At 38.3% G+C, this 22,913-nt stretch overlaps 1 protein-coding gene and 1 pseudogene across 2 annotated transcripts in view; both read right to left on the bottom strand.

The window, feature by feature from the left end:
- Positions 1 to 11,537, bottom strand: part of BTBD7 (BTB domain containing 7) — a 79,826-nt gene extending 68,289 nt beyond the window's left edge. The window contains exon 1 of one of the 2 annotated variants that reach the window (XM_031679352.2): positions 11,256 to 11,537. Coding sequence is in view for 1 of the 2 variants with exons in the window: in XM_072963627.1 (XP_072819728.1) it covers positions 11,256 to 11,373 (118 nt within the window). In the remaining variant the exon portion in view is untranslated. The remainder of the gene's footprint in view (positions 1 to 11,255) is intronic. The other variant, XM_072963627.1, reaches the window with a different exon arrangement.
- A 9,350-nt stretch (positions 11,538 to 20,887) lies between these two features.
- LOC102531883 (F-box only protein 10 pseudogene) lies at positions 20,888 to 21,808 on the bottom strand (annotated as a pseudogene).
- Between the last annotated feature and the right edge of the window lie 1,105 nt (positions 21,809 to 22,913).

A 22,913-nucleotide genomic window follows, 5' to 3' on the forward strand; every position in this document is an offset into this window, starting at 1 on the left:
GTAAAGGAAAGCATGGAAAACACTAATCAGGCTAGGTGGTGACCAGAATAGGCTTCAAGAAAGAAGTGGCATCTGAATGAGGTTTACTTCAAATTGAGAAGTCACCCCCTTTCTTCTGTGCTATCAGAAAGTTTTGAATACAGTTTAATTTCAGTATTTATCACTCTGTACGGACAATTAATTGTTAAGATTTCTACATCCTCAAAGAGACTAAGTTCCTAGAGTACTAGGACTGTGTCCTTTTCCAGTAACTATGTATTCCAAGTACCTTTACCTTGAAAAGTGCCTGGTTCATAAGTGTCCTTAATAAATAAGGTGTTTAGAAATGGAGAATGAAATCAGGAAAGGCCCATATCACAGAAACCATGAAAGGAGAGAATGTAAAGAATTCCACGATAAATTTTAAATTTTCCTTATTTTTCGTCTTTTTCTCCTACCTTTAGCAACCTTTCAGGTCATTACTGTTTTTAATAAATCCTTTCCACTATACTGCTACCTCCTAATCATTGCTTTAGGAACTATCTAAACACCAACTATGTGAAGGGCACTTAGCCAGGTACTGTCAAGGATACAAAAATGAGCTTACTGTCTAGTGCAGGACATATTCCAATACATAAATAACACAACGTGGCAAGTAGAGTATAGAAAGAATAGGAACAAGGCATGGTAGTTAAAGGAGTGTGATTAGAAAAGGCTTTCATGAAAAGATGATACCTGCTTTGGATCTTGAAGGATGTTAGAATTTAAACATGGAGAAATACAGGTAAGGGTATTTCAATAGAGAGATTAGCATAAGAATTATTAGATATACAAGGGACAATATACAAAAAAAATGAGGCAAGAAAGGCAGCTGATGACTAGATAGGAAAAAGTCAGAAAGAAGCAAAGATGATGCCCTTGTCCAAGTGAGTAGAGCTGATAAAGGACACCAAAATGGAGCAGCCAGAGATGTAAAGGAAAATCAGAAAAATGCTGTCTCACAGAATTGGAGAGGAAACTGAACCAAAGTGAAAACTTGGAGAGAGCAGATGTTTTATAACTCTTTTTAAAAAGGACTACAAAACATGCTAAGAAGTGAGGCAGTAGTAGAGAGGATGTGAAAGTCTGGAAAGGTGTGTATATGAAAAAGAGGGAGATACTGCAACAAATGAGTGGGGATGATTGCAGTAAAGCATCAGTACTCAATCGGGTGACTTTGTTCTCCTGGAATATTTGGCAATGCCTGGAGACATTTTTAGTTGCCACAACTAGGGTTGAGGGTACTAATGGTATCTAGTGAGCTGGGATGCTGCTAAACATTGTGCAATGCAAGGATAGTCCCCCATACAAAGAATTATCTGGCTCCAAATGTCAACAGTGGCAAAGCTGAGAAACCCTGTACTGGAGCATAAGGGATACACAAGAGAGAATGATTAACCAAAGAAGCAAAGTCTTTGAAGAGAGAACATGCATGAAGGAGGAAGACTTTTGTGGTTCTCTACCTAGTGACCCTGATTAAAACATGATGCTGGAAACAGCTTCAAGGCATTATTTGTTTGAAAAGTGTATTGAAATGTAGCAACATTCTAATTTCTCTCATAAACATGAATGACAATATGCATGTCTTATATCATTATTTACCTGTGACTATTCGACACAGATACATCACTTATTTTTTGGGATACTGTCAAGGTTTATAATATGGCTACTTCTATTTTTTCTAAGTTCCATATATGTACAGCAATCACATCTATTAAAAGGTTAATAGATATAAATAATCAGAGTCCATATACTAGTGTAATTTTATTTTATAAAATTTCCTATGTACCATTTGGAAATCAGTTACAAATGATCTATACTTTAACAGTTCATAGGGATACCAGGTGAAAAGAAGGCCTACAAAAGCACCAGTTTAAGATGTCAAGTAATACTGTTATAAAAGACTAAAGGGAGTTAACAGTGATTATAAAAGTGGGACTGTATCTTTGGTTAGTAGTACAATATATTTCAAAGCCACAATTAACTTGATCGTATAAATTTCATTTTGTATCTTAAGCATGAAAAGACTACTTACTGACATGTATTATGAGAAAGGTAATTGCGAGGAATTTTATCAAAAATTCTGCTCTCAAATAAGAGAATTTTCACTCATTTAAACATTTTCTGAGCACTTACTATACGCTAGTAATAAATACATGAGGATATAACAATGAACAAGATAGACATACTTTTTCCTTTTAAATTACTTAGGGACAAGCTGGTAAATAGGCAATTACAATGTAGAGGAAGTACAGATTAGTGAAGATGCACCATGGAGCCAAACTTCTAGTTTTGGATCCAGCTCTGTCATCTATAAGCTTTGTGATCTTGGGCAAACTGTTTATCTTCTCTGTGTCTAATGATAATAAAAGTATTTACCTTATGGAGTTGTTGAGAAAGTGACATCTGAGGTAAGATCTAAAACTGACAATCATGTGAACTTTTCCCTTTTCTTGGTGAAGGTAACGGGGGTAGGGGTGGGATATCAAAATAATGCTCTAAACAGCAGAGGGAACTGATTACGTGAAGGCCCAAGGAAAGAACAAAACCTGGTTCTCTGAGGAAATAAAAGCAATTCTATATGTAGAGTGTAGTGGGAAGGGGTTTGGCAGAACAAACATATAAGCCCAGAGAAGAAACAGAAGCTAGGTAAGAAAAAGCCATATGATCCATGAAAGGGAGTTCGAACTTTATTGTAGAGAGTTTTTTGTTGTTAAGCAAAAAAAAAATACACATATGCACACACACCTTTGCTTGAACTGACAGACTTTTTCTTATTCAAGAATTAATAGGCCCACAAAACGAAAAGAACGCACATGTACAGAGAAGAGATCTTGGCTTACATTCTCAAAAGTTGAAATCCAAACAGCATTAAAAGTATTTGCTTAATTTAGAAAAGTTGAAGAAAAAAGGAATACCTGAGCATCTATGTTAGAACACCATATTCTATTTTCACATAGATTACCTTAATTAATCAAGGAAGAACCCTAAGGAGAATGATACTGTTCATTTTACAGATGTGGAAACTAGGGTAAAGTGAGGTTACTCTAATGTACAAAGGTAACAAACAACTAGACATCAAAATAAGAAGGCTGTTCTTCATAGACAAATTTGTCTTTTCATAATCATCCCAACACATGATATTACAATTTCTAATGTGTACTGCATTCCTCTCTACCTTGTTTTAAAAATAACTACAAATTACTATGTCAAAGTTTTATATGACTGAAGCCAACAACTGGTGAAGTATACCGAGTATACAACTCTTCTTCACCATCCTTCCTCCTTTGTCAGACTTTATTGTTGCAGCATGTGACAGAACAATGACTTTGTAATTAAGGCTATAATGAGACTTCTCTGTAATAAGCTATTACTAACATTCACTACAAACTCACCTAGTTCTGCCACAAAGCTTTTTTGCTTACCCGAAAATTCTCATGTCTAATCTCAAGCAAGCAAGAAATATTTTGGAAAAGTCTGAAGACAAGAATTAGGTCTTGTGAAGCATATTATGGAATTTTTCTCTAAAGAACAACTCACAAATCTCAGATAAAAGATAAGTTAATTAAGTATAATTTCAAAATACAGAGGAGAAAAAGACACACTATACTTAAAGTTGTTCTGGCATTCAATCACCCCTACAGAAGGAAGGAAACTGCACAGTAACAACACAATTCATTATTGCTCCTTCCATGATTCCTGCTTTAGTGGGTAAGCTTTTTTTATAAAATTAAAGGACTGTAGCCAGAAGAGACTGTCAAACTTTTTATCCAAGTCAGTGTTTTCACAAAACAATTACAGGCAAGCAAAGAACACTTTGCACGCTTGGCCTAAGTGATTTCTCCATTTCACTTTAGTTTTAAACACAATAACATATCTCATATTTATTAAAAAATTATTTACGAAGCACTTTCTCATGTTATTATTCCATCCTAACATCTCACTGAATATCTATAATGTACTAGACACTGTGCTACATACATCCTGTAGGTTTTGGCTCAAAGTACATAGAGTTATGTGGAAGAGTCAGACATATAAGCAAGTGATGATAATATAGTACAGTAAGGGCTGGAAAAAAGGTCCAAAGGACTAAGAGAGTAAGTGCATGACTAATGGTAAGAGGAACTTTTGAACTGAGTCTTGAAGAATAAAGGTGACTATATGAATCAGGAGATTTGAGATGGCAAATAACCTCGAAGAATTGGCTTAAACAATAGAAATTTATTCATGAGGAGAAATCCCACAGTAGGGAAAGTCTCACGTCTAGTACAATATATGCCCTGAATGATGTTATCAGGGACCTATGTTCACTCTTTCTGTTCTGCCATCCTCAGGACATGCTTCACCATCTCTTGTGGTCACAAGACGGCTGTCAGTTGTGACTGGGGCCGCATGTTCTCTTATTCACATATGATAGGGGGAAAAAAATCTTCTCCTCCAGAAACAGAATATCTCCTTCCTTTCAATCTAACTGGGAAAAATAATATTTTACAGGAAAATGCCTTGAATGGCTTGGAGTAACCAAATCTACCCTAGGAATGGGTGATGAGTCATCTTCATCCTGGATGGCAAAGAATAAGGAGAACTCCAAGCACTGGGAAAAACACATGAAAAATAGACGTGTATAGAATAAGAAACAGCTGGGTATGGTTGGAGTGATGAGAAATCTAAGGCTGGACAGAGTCTACAAACTTTTATGAGTTTGGACTTTATCTAGCAGACAATGGGAAGTTAACACAGGTGGTCTAAGTAGGGAAGTAACATGATCCAACTGGGTTTTTTAAAAATGTGTGGTAGTAATACAGAGAATAGTCAGAGAAGGGAATGGAAAGTGGAAGAACAAATGGCAGACTTGACTGGTAGGCTGTCCAATAAACAGTCCAGAACAGTAAGGAAGTGGTAATAGGGAAGGAAAGAAAGGAATAAAAAATACAAAGTGGCAAAGCTGCTATGTAAAACATTGTGTATGTATGCATTTTTCCCCTTTTACAGATGAGGAAAATTAAGCCTCAGAGAGGCTTAAATGGCTTGCTTAAGATTGCAAAATTACAAGTAGTAATCAGAAGCTGAATGGAGGTTTGATTCCTAGTCCATTGTTCTATTGCATCACAACTATATCTAAAAACTCCAACAATGCTCAACAAATGAGACTTTTTTGAAAACTGATTTAAAGGATATTCTGTGTATTGAATTAAAGTGATTCCTATTTATTCCAACTTCAACATAACATTCATTACATGGATTTAAAGTCCATTTATAAAACTTTATATGTTTTTGAAGTTTCTATATTATTTGAGATAGTGAAAGACTCAATTTGCAATGTCAAATTTAGACTGTTAAAATGTTTTAAATAAAAAAAGTAAAAGAACGGAAGCTTACTTTAAAAAATTTTGAACTTGTTTTGCAAATAAACTAGGTATTGAATGTTTGAATTTCATTATAAATCTGAAGTTAGTCACTTAAAAAGTTTCTTCTAAATTAGGCTTCCATTTGGAATTTTGGATTCTGAAAACCAACTTCCATTAGCTGCAACTTAAAAAGAAAAAGGTTGTCTCACTTTTAAAAACATACTTGTTTTAGAAAAAGTCGCTTGCCTGTTTCTTGTTAGAGTGAAGACGTCTGATCTAGTTTTATTACCAGTGTACGAAGATTGAGTTAACAGAAAAGATGGTTTAAAACAGAATTAACACTTTTCATTAAAAATTATAAACAATACATTTTTTAGCTTTTTGGGTTAAATCTTAGTCTTCTAGATCTAAATTAAATTACTAACTTTTGGAGCACCTATGTGCCTGGCACTATGCTAGATGCTGGAAATACAGCTGAAAGCAAAACTGTACCATAGTTATTCAGGCATACATTTGTATGATTATTTGATTTGTGTCAGTCTTCCCTACTGAATAACCATAATATTATTTTTCTTCAGCCAAAACATGACTGCAAATGTACAGACAACGCTTAAAACATCAACTTGGCAATATATATTATTGTGCAAAGGACAAAAAAATTTTCTTTCACCAGGTTAGAAACTCAGCACCCATAACTGAATTTTTTTCCTTAAAACATACCTGCTAAAAACTCAACAAACCAGGAACATAAGAAAACTTCCCACATAATAAAGGTTATATATGAAAAATCTACAGCTAACATCATACTCAATGATCAAAGACTGAAGGCTTTCCCTCTGAGATCAGGAACAAGACAAGGATGTGCATTTTTACCATTTCTATTCAATATTGTACTGTAAGTCCTAGTCAGAGCAATTAGGCAGGAAAAAGAAAGAAAAGGCATTCAAATTGGAAAGGAAGAAGTAAAATTACCTTTGTTCGAAAACAACTTTATCTCATATGTAGAAACCTCTACAGATTACACAGACACACACACACACATACACAAAATCTTTTAGAATAAATGAATTCAGTAAGGCTGCAGGATACAAAATCAACACACAAAAATGAGTTTTGTTCTAAACACTAACAATAAACAATCCAAAAAGGAATTAAGAAATCAATCCCATTTACAATAATACCAAAAATAATAAAATACTTAGGAGTAAATTTAACCAAGGAGATGAAAGACTTTCACACTGACAAACACAAAATGTGGGAAGAAATTAAACACAAATAAACAGAAAGATATCTGGCGTTCATGGAATGGAAGACTTAATATTAACATGTCAACACTACTCCAAACAATCTATAGATTCAATGCAATCTCTATCAAAAAAAAATCCCAATGGCATTTTTTGCAAAAATAGAAAAATCTATCCTAAACTTCATATGAAATCTCAAGAGACCCACAGGCAGCCAAAACAATTCTGAAAAAGAACAATGTTAGAGGCCTCACACTTCTGATTTCAAAACTCACTATAAAGTTAGAGTAATCAAAACAGTGTGGTACTGGCATAAAGACAAACTTATAGACCAATGGAACATAATCGAGTTCAAAAATAAACCCTCGAATGTATGATAAAGTGATTTTTGACAAGGATGCCAGACCATTCAATGGAAAGAAGACCATCTTTTAAACAGATGGTATTGGGAAAACTAGATATCCATGTCAAGACCTAAATGTAGGAATCTGGAGAGAGGGGAATGCTTAGAAGAGTTTTAAAGGGAGAAAGCTTCATGACACTGGATTTGGCAATAATTTCTTGAATATGACACTAAAAATATAAGCAACAGCATTAAAATTAAAAACTGTGCATCAAAGTACACTCTACAGAGTGAAAAGACAATGCATGAAATGGCAAAAATACTTGCAAATCATATATCTGATAAAGGACTGGTATCGAGAATATATAAAGAACTACAACTCAACAACAAAAAAAAACTTGATTAAAAAACGGGCAAAGAATTTCCCTGATATTAGTGATGTTGAGCAATTCTTCATGTTCCTATAGACCATCTGCATTTCCTCTTTTGGAAAAATGTCTGTTCAGTTCTTCTGCCCATATTTTAAATGAGTTGGTTGGTTGGTTGTTTGCTTTTTAACTGAAGTATAGTTGCTTTAAAATGTTGTATTAGATTCTGGTGTACAGGATGGATGGACTGGGAGGGCATTATGCTAAGTGAAGTAAGTCATACTGAGAAAGACAAACACTATAAGATATCACTTACATTTGGAGTCTAAAAAATACAACTAACTAGTGAATACAACAGAAAAGAAACAGACTAATGTAAAGAAGGAATTAGTGGTTAGCAGTGGGGAGAGGGAAGGGGGAGGTGCAAGATGGAGGTGAAACATTAAGAGGTACAACTATCAGGTATAAAAAAGCTACAAGGAAAAAAAAAGCTACAAGGATGTACTATACAACATGGGGAAATATAGGCAATATTTTATAGTAACTATAAACCTTTTAAAATTGTGAATTACTATATTGTATACTTGTAACATGTAATATTGTACATCAACTATACTTCAATTAAAAAAATATGGTATTGTAAAATACATAAATAAATTTAAAAAAATAAAATGGGGAAAGAATTTAAATAGATCATTTCTCCAAAGAAGATACACAAAAGGCTGATAAGCAGAAGAGATGCTAACATCACTAATCATCAGAGAAACGCAAGTGAAAACCACAGTGAGATATCACTTTACACCCACTAGGATGGCTGTTATCAAAATAATTAAAACAAGTGTTGGTGAGGATGCAGAGAAATCAGAACCATTGTGCATGCTGGTGGGAATATAAACTTTTCTGGATATTTACCTAAATGAAAGCATAGACTCAAACGGATATTTGTACACCCACATTCATACAATAAATAGTCCAGAAGTGGAAGCACACCAAGCATCGATGGACAGTAAACAGATGAACAAAATGTAGCATATACATACAATGGAATATTATTCTGCCCCCAAAAGGAAATTCTGGCAAATGCTGCAACATGGATGAACATTATGCTAAGTGAAATAAGCCAGCCACAAAAGGACAAATACTGTATGATTCTACTTATATGAGATACCTAAAGTAGTCAAATTCATAGAGACAACAGAATGGCAGATGCCAGGGACTGAGAATAAAGGGATGTGCGGAGCTAGTGTTCACCACGAACAGAGTTTCAGTTAGGGAAGATGAAAAGAGTTCTGGAGATGGATGGTGGTGACCACTGCAGAACAATGTGAGTGTTCTTAATGCCACAAAAGTGTACACTTAAAGCTGGTAAAAATGGCAAACTTCATGTTATGCATATTTTGCCAAAATAAAAAAACAAAAACAAAAATAATATCTGCTATGATCTTTCCTACTGACTCTATCCTAGTGTAGGATCTCACCTCTTTATACCCAGGTAACTGCAACAGCTATGTAAAAATGCTTATTTCCTCATAACTATTGTCCCTGGTTCATTTCACTCTCTCCTCATTCTAACACAACCAACACATCACTGACAGGTGCATCTTGCTGTTTTATCACATTAATGTCTAGCCTCCAAACTTTCAAAGGTTCCCCATATCTTGCACAAGAGAATAAAAATCCAAATCTTCTCAATCCAGTACTCAAATCCTTCTACAGACAGATATCCTTTCAACTGTCTAATGTCTTCTCAAGGAAATTCAGTGTCAGCTCATCTTACTTCCCTCTCTATTCCCCTCCCCTAAAGCTAATCTCCACACTATATTCTTGCTTTTCCTCACAAAGTAACTGCTCCAATCTCTCTGTAAATCTAAATCCTTACAGAAGCTAGCTGAAGTCCCAAGTGTTCCAGGAAGTTATTTAGGCTCCTGAGGCCTCACTCATCTCCCTCTAACCAGAACACATACAGCATTCTTTGTATCGACAGAACTTACTAGATGGTTTCTAGACTCACAGGGGTACATCTTATCTTTCCTGAGGGCAAAGTCATTATATTACAGTTGTTTCTTTTCCTCCTGTAGCATCTAGTACTGCAAAATACAAAGCAGATCTTCAATAATTACCTGTGTAACTGAACACAAGGTACAACTTTGGTGTATGAGTTTCAATGACTAGAATATGATACCAGAATCATTCGACATGATTGTATTTCTAAAGGTTAATCTGTGACACACAACAAAGAAAAACTGCTGTGACTCAAGAAGCTATGTGGAAACCAGGTGGTAGAACCTGGCAAATACAACACAGGTTTTTTTCAAAGCCTAAAATTAGTGTCTGATACACAAAGAACTTGTTTAAACGCTGGTGTTGAAACACTGAACAATAAAGTAGTTAGGTTTTGTGGGACAGAATACTGACCTATGGTTTTACTGAATGCATGCAAAAATGAGCCATGCTGTAACTGGACAGACATACAGTTACAGGCCTTTGAAAACTCTTAATGAAAAATCTGTCAGTTTTTATTAAATTCAGGTCAGGAAAAAAAAATCTTCATGTTACTTGTGGTAACTGACAGCAACTGTCAAGAGTCAGAGTGAGGTGCTCTCTCTTTTCTCCTTTCAACTTCACTGCACAAAGACCCGGGGATGAGGATGGGTACTGGTAGTGAAGAACGCAGTCAATGAAGAATAAGAGGCTCAAAAGTGTAGTAAAAAGAACTCTCTAAGTGGGGCGGAGAGAGGCCTAGATTCTAGTTTTGCTCCAATCCCTGGCCAGCTGTAAGACCCGCAGCGAGTCACTTATCTTCCTGGGCCTAGTTTCCCGGCTCTAAAACAAGTCACACCAGATCACTAAAGGTTTTTCCAACTCAATAATTTCAGGACAAGTTTAATCACAGCTGCCATTAACATGGAAGATTCTTGCAATTTCAAATCTTTCATCCACATTTCCGGAAGAAAGTAATTGATTTCAGCAACCTAACAGAAATGGAGGCTACTCAGAGACAAAAACTCTGTTAGTTGAAAAACGAAGTAATTCTGTAAAAATGCTTATTTCCTCATTACTGTGAGATGTTTTAGTAAAGGGAACAGTTCTCTGGTAAAGAAAGCCAAGACTGCTTCTGCAAATTAGGCCTAATCCAGAGTACTTATTATCTGTGCTGGTATGTGAAGAGGTGCTTTTGTAATTCAGAGCAGAAGCAACACTCCTCAGAGCTTCTTCCAAAAAATGATGAGAAAGTTCTCAACCTCGGGGTAAGGCTAGTAAACAGCTATGCAAATGACGAGACACGGGAAAATGCATGCTTTTAGCCTCACAAGTACTCCAAGTACAGTCTCCTTTATCAAACACTCGGTATTGTCTCTCTCCCAACCTGTCAAAAAGCAATTTCAGTTTGATCCCGAAACAGTAACTTACCCGGACAATCTAACTTCTCCCCCTGGGAGCAGAGGTCCACAGGCCTGCCCCCCGCCCCCCGATTCCGGCCCGCCGCTCTCACGCCCACCCCGAGGCGGTCGCAGCCCCGCAGCCGGATAAACACGCGTCCGAGTCTCGGGAGCGGTTTCCCGGAGTCCTGGGAGCAGCAGGTCCCGCCCCTCGGAGCCCCGAGAGGAGAGCCAGCCAGGCCACCGCCGCGGTCACCTCAGGCCCCTCTCCCCGCCCCGAGCGCCACACCTCGCTCCTCTGCCCCCGGGACGGCGGCGCACAGCCCAGCTCGCCCCTGGGAGCGCACCAGGACCGGTCAGTCAGCCACCGCCGCCACCTCAGCCCCAGACGGACCACTGCCCCTTCCCCGCCGGCGGCCCCGCACTTCCCGCGGCGGCCCGGCCCCAGCCCCCCCCCCAGCCTCCACGCACAGCCCCCTTCCTCGCCGGGACGCTCAGCGCCGCGCCGGGCACAGCCTCGGCTCACAGCCTCACAGACACCGAGGGACACTCACCCTGGAGGCTCCTCCCGCCGCTGCTGCTGCTGCTGCCGCCGCTGGGACCGCGGCCGTCGCCCCCGCCGCCGCCGCCACCAGCACCGCCGTCCGCACCGGCGCCAGCGCCCCGGGCCATCCTCCTCCTGCCGCCGCCTCCTCCACCCTCTCCGCTCCTGTCAGTGGCTCAGGCTCCGGGGCTTCTCCAGGTTCCCCTCGCCGCCATTTTGACTCCTAGAGGGAGCAGGAGGGGCTCGCCTCGGTGCGGCCCTGGGGCGCCTGCGCGGCGCTGCGGAGCCGGCCCGAGCTCCCGCCCGCCCCCGCCGTCGCCGCGCCCGGGGTCACGTGGGCCGGCGGCGGCGCGCGCGCCGTGGCGGGCCGGGGAGGCGCGTTCGCGGGACCCGGGAGCGGTCGGAGCCGAGTGCGCGCGCTTTATTCCCGCTTTCCGCTTGGAGTTTGAAGCCGGTTGCAGCATCTTGCTTATTCTAGGAAACTGTGGCAAATCGTTAGATCTGTCAGAATGGAAATATAATCACTATGTTACTGGACGGCCAGTTCTACCAATTCATGTTTCCATTCGACCGCCGGCATTCTGATCTGTCGCTCACAATGCGTCTTTCTCAAAGCGAAGACTGCGCTTCCGCGCAGAAGTCCTTTTTGACAGTCTTGGCTTTTCGGTGGCTTCTTAACATTTATCTTAAGCCCTGTCTGTATAGTACTTCTATAGACACCACCTTGCTAGTTGTATAATGGATTAAAATAAAAATCAGACACTGAAAAGTTTCCCTCAGCAAGATACCCCCATAAACGAGGGATGAGAATTGATGAAAGCAGACAGGCGCCACATGGGAAAGCCAAATCACTCTCCCTGGATGCTCCTTTTCTGGGAGTTTGCGATTATTTAAGCGATGCACTAACAAAAACATATTTATGGAGCACCTTACAGTTAGCAAAACACTGTTAAATACATAGCCTTCTTTGAACACCAAAACCATCCTTTGAGGTAGTCGGAACAGGTATTATTATCGCCGTTTTACAGCTAAGGAGATAGTCTCGAAAATGCTAAGTCGTTTGCCCTGGGGCGCACATGCAGCATTCGTAAGTAGGCAAGCCAAGACTAGAACCCAGACATTCTGACCCTGATCACCAGGCATATTATCCCTCACAGTTCTCTGACAGGTCTTAGCAATACATCATGTATTTGTCCTCTGGGAATTTATTTAAAACCCTCTTTAAACTATTTGCATTGTCAATTGCTATCCACCCTTTGAGAAACAAGTTTTCTGAGTCATGCTTGAGTTTTTTTTGTTGTTGTTCTCAAAGTGCCTCTAAGCTTAAAAGAATAAGAGCAATTTTAAATTTTGTGATGTGTTTTTAACCATCTTTCGGTCCTTTATTATTTTATACATTTCTCATTTGGTTGGAAGATTTAAGTTTTGGGTTTCTTTTTTTTTTTTACATCCTTCAATGGAAGGACTTTATATCTCTTTGAATATGATCGTTGCTTTTCTCTGGACTTTCTTCAGATTTGATATATCTTTCTTGTGAAAATATATCTTCTTCATTCATCACCTCCTTTCTTCCTTAGAAAGATACTTATTTCCAATTTGTATTATTTCATTTTTTTTCCCGTACACCTCATGTGTCTCCAACTCCAATCCTTGACGTTTTGAAGATTTTAGCTGACATTGTAGTATTCCCTTGTGCGAAAAATGATCTCCTCTAGCTGGTACGGGTCTCTTCAGCTGAGCACACGTGTGTGCAGGAGATAAGAAGTACATGGAAAAGTGAGAAAAAACAAGAGAAATAGGCCCCTTTAGTTGGAGCAAAGGATTGGCTCTGGGTGGGTGCCCACCTCCTATTCTCCTATACTGTTATAATTCCCCTAAATACGTAATTGAATCTTACCTATATTCAAGACACCTACCCTTATTTTCCATTATTTTGCCCTTGTCTTCAGCTAAATATTGCATTAACTGAAAGCTGTTATATGCAAACTAAAGATTCCATTGTCCAAACCACCTCTTGATAATTTATTAAATATTAAATAAGATCAGCCACCACTGTTTATACTTTCTCATTTATTCCTAACCTTCATTGCTTGACTTTAATTCTGTCTACACAATTTAACAAAATTAAAACGATACCAACAATAGCATTCTAAAATCCCAGGACCATTTTTCTAAAAGCTTTTGATGTGAACATCTATCAAAGGCTGTTTTGAAAAGCCAAGTAAATTCTGCTGGTTTCACCTTGTCCTTTTGTCTACTGCATATTTAGAGAACTCTAGTAGACTAGTACGATTTAACTTCACAGAAACCGTGTTAGTGTTCCATGATTTTTCCATCCTTTAATTCATTCACCTTGTGTTTTCTTATTTTACCACTTAGCTGTAATTACGAGATACTGAATTAACTCAGTTTACACGTCATCTGTCAGAGTTTAAGTTCGTCTATTTCAGTTAAGTCCTACACACATTTTTTAAAGCGTGCAGTACCATGTGCTAAGCACAGTGCTAGATCCTCAGGGTAAAAAATAAATGATTCTTTGCTTTTAAAGAGGTTAGACTCTAATGGGAAGGCAGACTAAACAATTTTTTTAAAGGCTAGTGCTAAGATAGTATTCAGTAGTGATGAAGAATATGGGTTCCGTAATCAGACAGATCTAGGTGCATGTGACACAAGCCAATCAGTTAAAACCTATTCTGGAAATTTCTGCCAGGGTATCCTAGGAGATGTTTCCTCAGTCTATTTCTCTGGACTCATGACCTTAAAGCCAACAATATAAATTGTTTTCCTTAGCCATGAGGAGAAAGCCATGAACAGTAGGAGAGAATAGAGACCACGAACAGAAAGAAACAGAGAAATTGTGAAGAATGAAGCCATGAAAATAATTTCAACTCCTGGGCATAGCTGTGCCTTAAACCAACCCAACCCTGGTCTTTTTGTTTTGATGAGCCATCAGATAGCCACTAAGTAGCCCTAACTCTCTCTCTCTCTCTCTCTGTCTCTCTTTTTTTTTTTCTTCAGTCTTAGACTAGTTGGAGATAGATAAAAGCAGTAGGTTTCTGTCACTTACAATCAAAGAGTCCCAAGTTTGGGGTGGGGGAGGGTATAGCTCAAGGGGTAGAGTGCATGCTTAGCCTGCACAAGGTCCTGGGTTCAATCCCCAGTACCTCCTCAAAAATAAATAAATAAGTAAATAAAATAAAATAAAATAAATAAATAAACTTAATTCCACACCCCCCTCAAATAAGAGTCCCAAGTTTGTGTTTTGTTCTTTCTCTGACTGCTTCATCAGTGAATGTCACCCCATCCACCTGGTCACTTAAGCTGAAAACCTGAGGTATTTTCTACATTAACTATGTTTTCCATTTTTTGTTACTCCAATCTGTTCCTTCCTTTTTCTACCATTCATAGCCATCCAACAAAGCCCCTCCCTAGGCTCATCTTTCTGGAAATACAATATAGAAGCTGGGTTTTTGAAATCATGAAGAAGAGGAAAATTCTATTTCATTCTATGCTTTGCATATAATGCTGTTTCCAAGCATTTTTCTGAATCTCCTGGAGTCTAAAAAGTGAAGAGAAATGAAAACACACATATCAAAGTGCCCAGGACAGTGATCTTGAAAGATGTGAAAGATGTCCTCCCTTTATTAGAAGGAAATACCTTTATCACCAGATACAGGAATTGAGGATGAGGGAAATTTATACAAACACACCTTGTTAAACTAACCCTTATCTTCTCTAGTCACTTCTCCACTATTGACTGCTCTGTCCCAATTCCCTCTGTCCTGTCATTTTCACAATTTGCTACTCTTTGTACAAGTTAGTGTATAAGCTTTGGCTCTAACTGCTTCTTTGGATCTTCACTTTCCTACATGCACATGTAAAAATCTGTATGCCTTTTCTTGTTAGTCTGTTTAACATCAATTTACTTCTCAGTCCCAGCCAGAGACCCTAAGAGGGTAGAGGTGAAGTTTTGCCTCCCCTACATGGATGCAACTACATTTAAAACATAGACTTCAGTTCATCAAAATACACAATAAGAAGGGTGAAAAGGCAAGGCACACATTGGGAAAACATATTTGTAAAATAATTTTCAAAAGCCCTGAACAAATGAGGAAATCCACATGAGGCAAATTAGAATGTGCTCAACCAGGTTAGTATAATGGAAGTACAAATTAGAGTCACAATAGGTTAATACTAACTAACTAATCACATTGGTGAAAATGAAAAAAAAAATTGCAACTGTTGATGAAGACGTGGATTAATAGGAAATTTCTATGCTAAGACGCACTTTTTTTTTTTTACATTTTTTGGTAATGCTGAAATTTGTTGTTTTACAACTGGTGAACTCTTTGCACTGGGTCATGATTTAGTTAACAGATATTTTTTCCTTCTTAGTGAGATATCAAATAATGGAATCTTAAATTCCATAAAATACAAAAACATGCAAAGCTAAACCATTTGTTTTATAGATATGTAAACCCTAAACTATACAGGAAAGCAAGGATAAATAATGGTGATACAATCTCAAATATTTAAGATGCTATAGAACATTCTGGGAGGTCTAATTGGCAAAGATACCAGTCGATCCTTAATCCTTTGAAAGGATATATTTCTTCCACAAAACCTGGAAACAGAATTCAACTCAATTTATTCAGCATCCTACTTCAGGGTACATTCTCACATATGGTCATGTTCCCTCATCCATTTACCCTCTTCCTCCTTCATAATTCCTCACCTTCTCAACTGAGTGGTTTGGATGGGATTAATCCCATATTTTATACCTGATTGCCTGATTTGATTAAGATTTTCAGCAAATGCTACTTTGCTGGCTTTAAGGATTGATTCATGGGAAGATATGTAACCCCATCAGGAGCCAGGATGTGATGAAATGTTTGCTAGGACTTCTGGAAGAGAAAAATCTCTTCTGCAGAAGATGCTGGAAGTCTCTCTCTCTTCTATTGAATATGACTGAAAAAGGACATAGCTCCAGGAGCTCTTGTCAACAAGCTTACTACTAGTAGGGAGTCTGCCTTAGGGTATAACTAACCTGTAGCATCCACCCTTGTGGCATCATTAGAGACGCTGATTTAATCAAGCTTCCCCTGAAGTCAGTCCTACCTCTTGCCTTTCCAATTATGTGACCCAATCATTTTCATTTATTGTTAGGTTTTCTCTAACACTGAAGAAGATACATTCATCCACAGTAATCTTAACCAGGGAGAAGTGGGGGTGGGTTCTCGATGGTAGAGCGCACGCTCAGCGTGCACAACGTCCTGGGTTCAATCCCCAGCACCTCTATTAAAAAGAATAAATAAATAAATAAATAAATAAATAAATAAATAAATAAATAACCTAATTACCTCCCCCCAAAATAAAACAAACAGAAAAGTAATCTTAACTGATACATATGTCATTTCATATAATCTCCATATCAGCATTCTAAGAGAAATGTTATATACTTCCTTTATTTGTCCAAGGCTCTGCAGCTAGTAAAGGATAGTGCTGAGGTCTGATGTTTGATCTTTTGGCTCTGATTACCAGTCTCGTTTTACTCCAGCATAACAAGAATCCATTGAAAAATTTCTGGATATAGTTCAGGGGAGGGAGAGCAGTGTCAGATTTAAAAATGAAAAAGTGATGTTAAGGAAACTAAAATTGTTTTCATCACATTCAAAATTTTCTAGTAACTTTTTTTGAAGACTCTGCTAAAAAAATAGTGGTGCCCCAATTTAAACGAGTGAACTTGGAACACTACTTTTTTTTAAATTATCTTTCTTTTTTTTTATTGAAGTATAGTCAGTTACAATGTGTTAATTTCTGGTGTACAGCACAATGTCTTAGTCATGCATATCCATACATATATTTATTTTCATATTCTTTTTCACTTCTTTCTTTATATTTTTAGACATTTTTATTGAGTTATAGTCATTTTACAATGTTGTGTCAAATTCCAGTGTAGAGCACAATTTTTCAGTTATACATGAACATATATATATTCATTGTCACATTTTTTTTCACTGTGAGCTACCTCAAGATCTTGTATATATTTCCCTGTGCTATACAGTATATCCTTGTTTATCTATTCTACATATGTCTGTCAGTATCTACAAATTTTGAACTCCCGGTCTGTCCCTTCCCACCTCCCTCCCCCTTGGCAACCACAAGTTTGTATTCTATGTCTATGAGTCTATTTCTGTTTTGTATTTATGTTCTTTTTTTTTTCCAGATTCCACATATGAGCAATCTCACATGGTATTTTTCTTTCTCTTTCTGGCTTACTTCACTTAGAATGAGATTCTCCAGGAACATCCATGTTGCTGCAAATGGCATTATTTTATTTTTTTGACTGAATAGTATTCCATTGTATAAATATACCACATCTTCTTTATCCAGTCATCTGTCGATGGACATTTAGGCTGTTTCCATGTCTTGGCTATTGTAAATAGTCCTGCTATGAACATTGGGGTGCAGGTGTCTTTTTGAAGTGGGGTTCCTTTCGGATATATGCCCAGAAGCGGGATTACTGGGTCATATAACATTGTCTTTTGAACTGCCTAAGGGCAATTCTTTCTCAGGATTCTTTGTAATAATGGACAGCAGCTTTTGTTGGATCTTATATTAGCATTGTGCTTTCAGTTCAAAAGTGTGTTACTGATGTTACCAGTTGCATAACTGAATGTTTTTCCCACCCTTACAACTCTGCTCTTGCTGCTTACTTATCTTGAGTTTCTCTCTGAGGTCATGCAATTGTAAAGATAGACACAAATAGACCCAGAGAGAGGCACTGCATTCCTCAAAGACCTCTGGTCCTTGAACAGCAATTAAAGTGTTTTCTAGAGAGGAGAGAATTGAAGATGCTTGAGCCTAAGGTACTGCAGTCTTAATATATTATATAATTTTCTAGAACCCTGACACCAGTTTATTTAGAGCATTAACATTTATAAAATTCACATTAAACAGAAGTAAGTGGGTGAGTGTTCCTTTCTTTTTCATTGTATACACAGATCTCAAAAACCTGATCTCTAGGCTATAGCTCTAATTATGCCCTTTTATATAACTGCAGCAGGAAGGTTCCACATTGTTGGTCACTGAGAATATATTGAATCCGGGGCCCACTAAGCCCTTTATTGAAAATTGGAGAGGTTTGAGTTAACAGTGCTAGTCTTTTGTGACTTGGCGAGATTAAACTGAGGAAGGTTGTTTGTACCTATAATTTGAGAAGCTAAAAGTGCCACCTCCTGGGGTAGAGGTGGGCGGCAGGGAGCTTAATTGTGTTGTGGCTGAATTTGGAGTCAGATTTACTGACACTGTCAAGAGTAATTTAAGGTTTTTGTCACAGAGAAAGACCTAAAATGCTTGATTCTCACATCAGCTGCGCTCCAGTCTAAACTTTTCATGACTAGAATTAGTTCAGCCAGGCTTGTCTCTTATTGAGCAATTTCTTAGCTTGCTTTAGCATTTTCGTTACTTTTTTTTTTTAATTGAAAAGCAGGGGAAAGCCTGAGGGAAAAAAAGACTTGACTAACATAGTCTTCATTAAGACTCTTTTGGTTGCTAGTGATAGATCCAGCTCCAACTAGTTTAAGCCAAAAGCAGGATTTATCATAAAGAAAATAAAGAGTGGCCCAGAACTCAAGGACAGGAAGGTATGCAAGCTTCAAGAACGGTGAGACTGGGGGATTTGAACATGGTCAGGATGTTCCTTCTGTTGCTTGTCTCTGCCTCTTTCAACAGCTTGGCTGTAGAAGGGCTTTCTCCATGATAAAGGAAAAACATGGCTCCCAAGTTAGACCATTCATCACATAAAAGAGTCTGAGTTTCAGCCCACTGATCTCAAGCGTAACATTCCTGGAGAGGGGATCTTTGGCCCAAAATTTCAGTGAGGAGCCAAACTTTAAACCAATCAACCGTGGCCATGAAGTGGGGATAAGTTGTATTAATTCAATTCTTACAGGACTTGTGTAACCCACAGGTGCTTAACCTATGTGGACTTAGGAGTCCTCTAGACCCTCTTAGGGTCTAGAATGCCACAGTTATTTCACTAAAAATAAACAATTAAATAAAATTATTTTCATAAAAACACTAAGATATTTGACTTTTTCACTTATTCTCTGGAGAGTGCACAGTAGAATTTTCCAGAGACTGCATGCCATGGGACATCACAACAGCTTGTACACAAAAAAAGATGTGAGAATCTAGGTAGCTTAATCTTCTTTTAAGCCTGACATTAAAGAGACTTAAAAATGTAAAACAATGCCATTCATCTCACTATTTAAATATACATTCATGTTTCATAAAATGTTATGTATGTTAGTATGTGATGGGTTTGTTACTGCTATTTTGAGAATTAATAAGTACATATTTTAAATATCTCTAATAGAGCAAATATTAATAGTTATAACTAACATAAACAAAAACTCTTTAGAGTCATCAATAATCTCTAAGGAGTTCCTGAGATTAAAACAATTTGTGGACCACTAATGTAACTATGGGCAACTTGCTTGATTTTTCTGTCGTTCAGTTTCTTCATCTGTAAATGGGTATATTAACAATGCCTACCTCACAGGGGTATAGGAGGATTAAGAGAGTTAATACTTTGTGAAGTGCTCAGAGCAGTTCCAGGCACATAATAGGTACATTAAAGGGGTTAAATACTATTGCTACCACTACACTACTAATTATAATAACTACCACCACCATCACGTAGATGAGGGAGAGGCAGCTCCCAGAAAAGAGAGGTCCACAGGCTATCCCAGATGTCAACAACATTGGAACCAAAAATAACCAGAGAAAACTATATGAAAATGTCCAGGATTTTATGCTAAGGCAGGCACTACACAAAAGGAAATGCAAGGGTAGAAATGATCTCATTACTCAGGCTCTATAGATCTTGATTTAGGTCATTCAGTACTTTGAGTATCTCTAATAATATGATTGCTGATTCTATGTCTTAGGGTTAGCAATTTTTCCTGTGTGGCTCTCCTTTTTTTTTAAATTTAAATTAAAAAAATTTTATTGACATACATTTGCTATAGAATATCATATAAGTTAACTTGTAAAAGTTCATTATATAAGTATATTGTAAGGTGTACAATGTACTCATTCTCAATTTTTAAAGATTTTACTCCATGTTTAGTTATTATGAAATATTTGCTGTATTTCTTGTGTTGTACAATATATCCTGTGTCTTATCATATAACTTGTAGTCTGTAAGTCTTACTCCCTTACTCCTGTATTGTACATGGCTCCTTAGATCTACTTTGACTGTTTGTTGTGCCTTAACCCACAATTTGCCCTCTCATGTTGGTGATACATGGGAAAGTATGATATCATTGTGTGATCCTATATATGCCAAAGACGCATTTACTCCTGGAAGTAATCCTGAACTGTAGGTGTTGTTAACTGAATGTCATAAGGTTTTTTTTTTTTCTTTCAGTATTGATTTCCTGCAACTCTTCATAATCTCTACAAGAGCTTGAGGGACTGGAAACCCACCAAACTCTGTTCCCTTTTTCTTTCTGGAAAATAATTCCAAGTTCCTTCCTGCTGAGGGTTGTAGAATTAAAGTGTTTTGTAGGTACCTTGTTCTTAGTCCCCAGAAGGCTTGGGAGCTTGTTTTTTTTCAGGGAGGTGGTAAGAAGACAGAGAGGGGTCTGGAGCCTTCATAAGCATGACTTCTTCATCCCGAAGGCTGCACCCCACTTAGCTCGGCTGGGCAGGGCTGAGCCTGAGAGCAGCGTACGTGCTGGCTTCCCTGAGTCTTCGGACAACCCCCAGCCGCCCCACTCTGTGGCTCTGCCTGCTCACAGGATGGTGCAGAAGATGCTGCGTTTGCTGTGGTAACCACCTTCCACATGGGCTGTGATCCTGGTCGCCATGGCTGTCACCTTCTGCCCACCATGAGCAGCAGAGGGGCCTTGGAGAGAGTTTTCAAGGTGAGGCCGTGCAGGTGGGTTTGCCAGGCGCCACGTGTCAGACTTTTTCTTGAAGACCAAGAACTTGTTGTTTTGCATGATGCATTCTCGGTTGTTTGAGATCTGCTGAAAATGTCTTGTTGGTCTTGCCCTGGAAGATGATGTTCTCCTGCACCAGAGCCTTGGCACGGCCTTGCACTGCAATGCCGTAGGCCCGGAATGAGTGGATCCGGTTCTTTATTACCTTCGTGTCGGACGTGGGCAGGAGCTGCAGCCTGCTGCCCCGGTTGCCAATGATGTCATTTTCAATGACGACAGTGCTGTCACCCTTGGTGATGATGCCATGGCCTCTGTTGTCATAGATACCGTTGCCCCGGAGCTCCACCTTGCACTGCGCCTCTACCTTGACCCCACTCTGGCGGTTGCAGGAGATGCTGTTGTTGGCCACACGGGTGATCTGGCTGCTCTGGGCCACAGTGATGCCTCTGTCCCCGTTAGCGTGGATCACGTTGGTGATGACATGCAGCGCCTCACTACTCTGGACATAGAGTCCTGAGGCTCTGTTATGATTCACACTGTTGGACTCGACCAGAGCGACGGTGACCGGCCGGCGCAGCGGGTCCTCATCCTTCTCCAGCTCCTTTGTCATGGCATTTGGCATTTAAATTTTAAAGTCAAATCGCCTTCAAGGTGCCGAGCAGGGAGATTGACAAGGCTGAGAAGGGATGTAAAAGTGGCCCAATGTGACAGTTTTAACAAAGCCAGGAATTGAACCAGGATTTGTAGGATTGTAAAGTCCAACATCTTTCAATATTCCATTGGTTTCCTATCTAGAGAGAAAGAAAGTCTTTAGTAATAAACAAAGTCTCTCAATTCATTATTAGAAATGAAAGATTTAATTACCCCCTCCTTCTTTCTAATATATGTGGTTAATGCCAAAAATTTCCTTCTGAGTACTGTTTCAGCTACATCCCACAAAATTTGATGTGTTGTGTTTCAATTTTCATTCAGTTGAAAATATTTTCTCATTTCCCTTGTGATTTCTTCTTTGACCCTTGGGTTACTTAGAAATGTGTTGTTCCATTTCCAAATATTTGAGGATTTTTTTTTCAGATACCTTATGGTTTTGATTTCTAATTTAATTCCATTGTTGTCAAAGAATGTACTGTGCATGAGTTTCAATTCTTTCAAAATATTGTGACTTTTTTTTATAGCTCAGAATATATTCTATCTTGGTAAATATTACATGTGTACTTGGGAAGAATGTGTGATTGGGTATTTTTAAATGCAGGGCTCTACAAACGTCAATTACTTCAATATGATGGTGTTGTTCAAGTCTTTCACATCCATGCTGATTTTCTGTCTACTTGTTTTATTGAAAACAAACGTTATCAAAAGGGGAATTTTAAATTCTCCAACTGTAATTTTAGATTTGCATATTTTTTCTTTTGGTTCTATCAGTTTTTTCTTCAAGTATTTTGAAGCTTTATTATTAAGAAAAGAGCACAAATATTTAGTAATTTAATGTCCTCTTTTGAATCGATCCCTTAATGACTATGAAATGTCTCTCTTCATTGTACTAAAATTCTTTGTGATAACATTTACTTTGCCTGAGAGTGTAGCCACTTCAGCTTTCTGTAATTAGTATTTCCATAATGTATCTTTTCCATCTTTTTACTTTTAGTCTATCTATAGCTTCATCTTCAAGTGAGTTTCCTGTAGGGAGTATATAGGTGGATCTTTTTAAAAAAAAT

The sequence above is a fragment of the Vicugna pacos genome, chromosome 6, assembly GCF_048564905.1.
Source record: "Vicugna pacos chromosome 6, VicPac4, whole genome shotgun sequence".
In the NCBI taxonomy this organism is placed as follows: Eukaryota; Metazoa; Chordata; class Mammalia; order Artiodactyla; family Camelidae; genus Vicugna; species Vicugna pacos.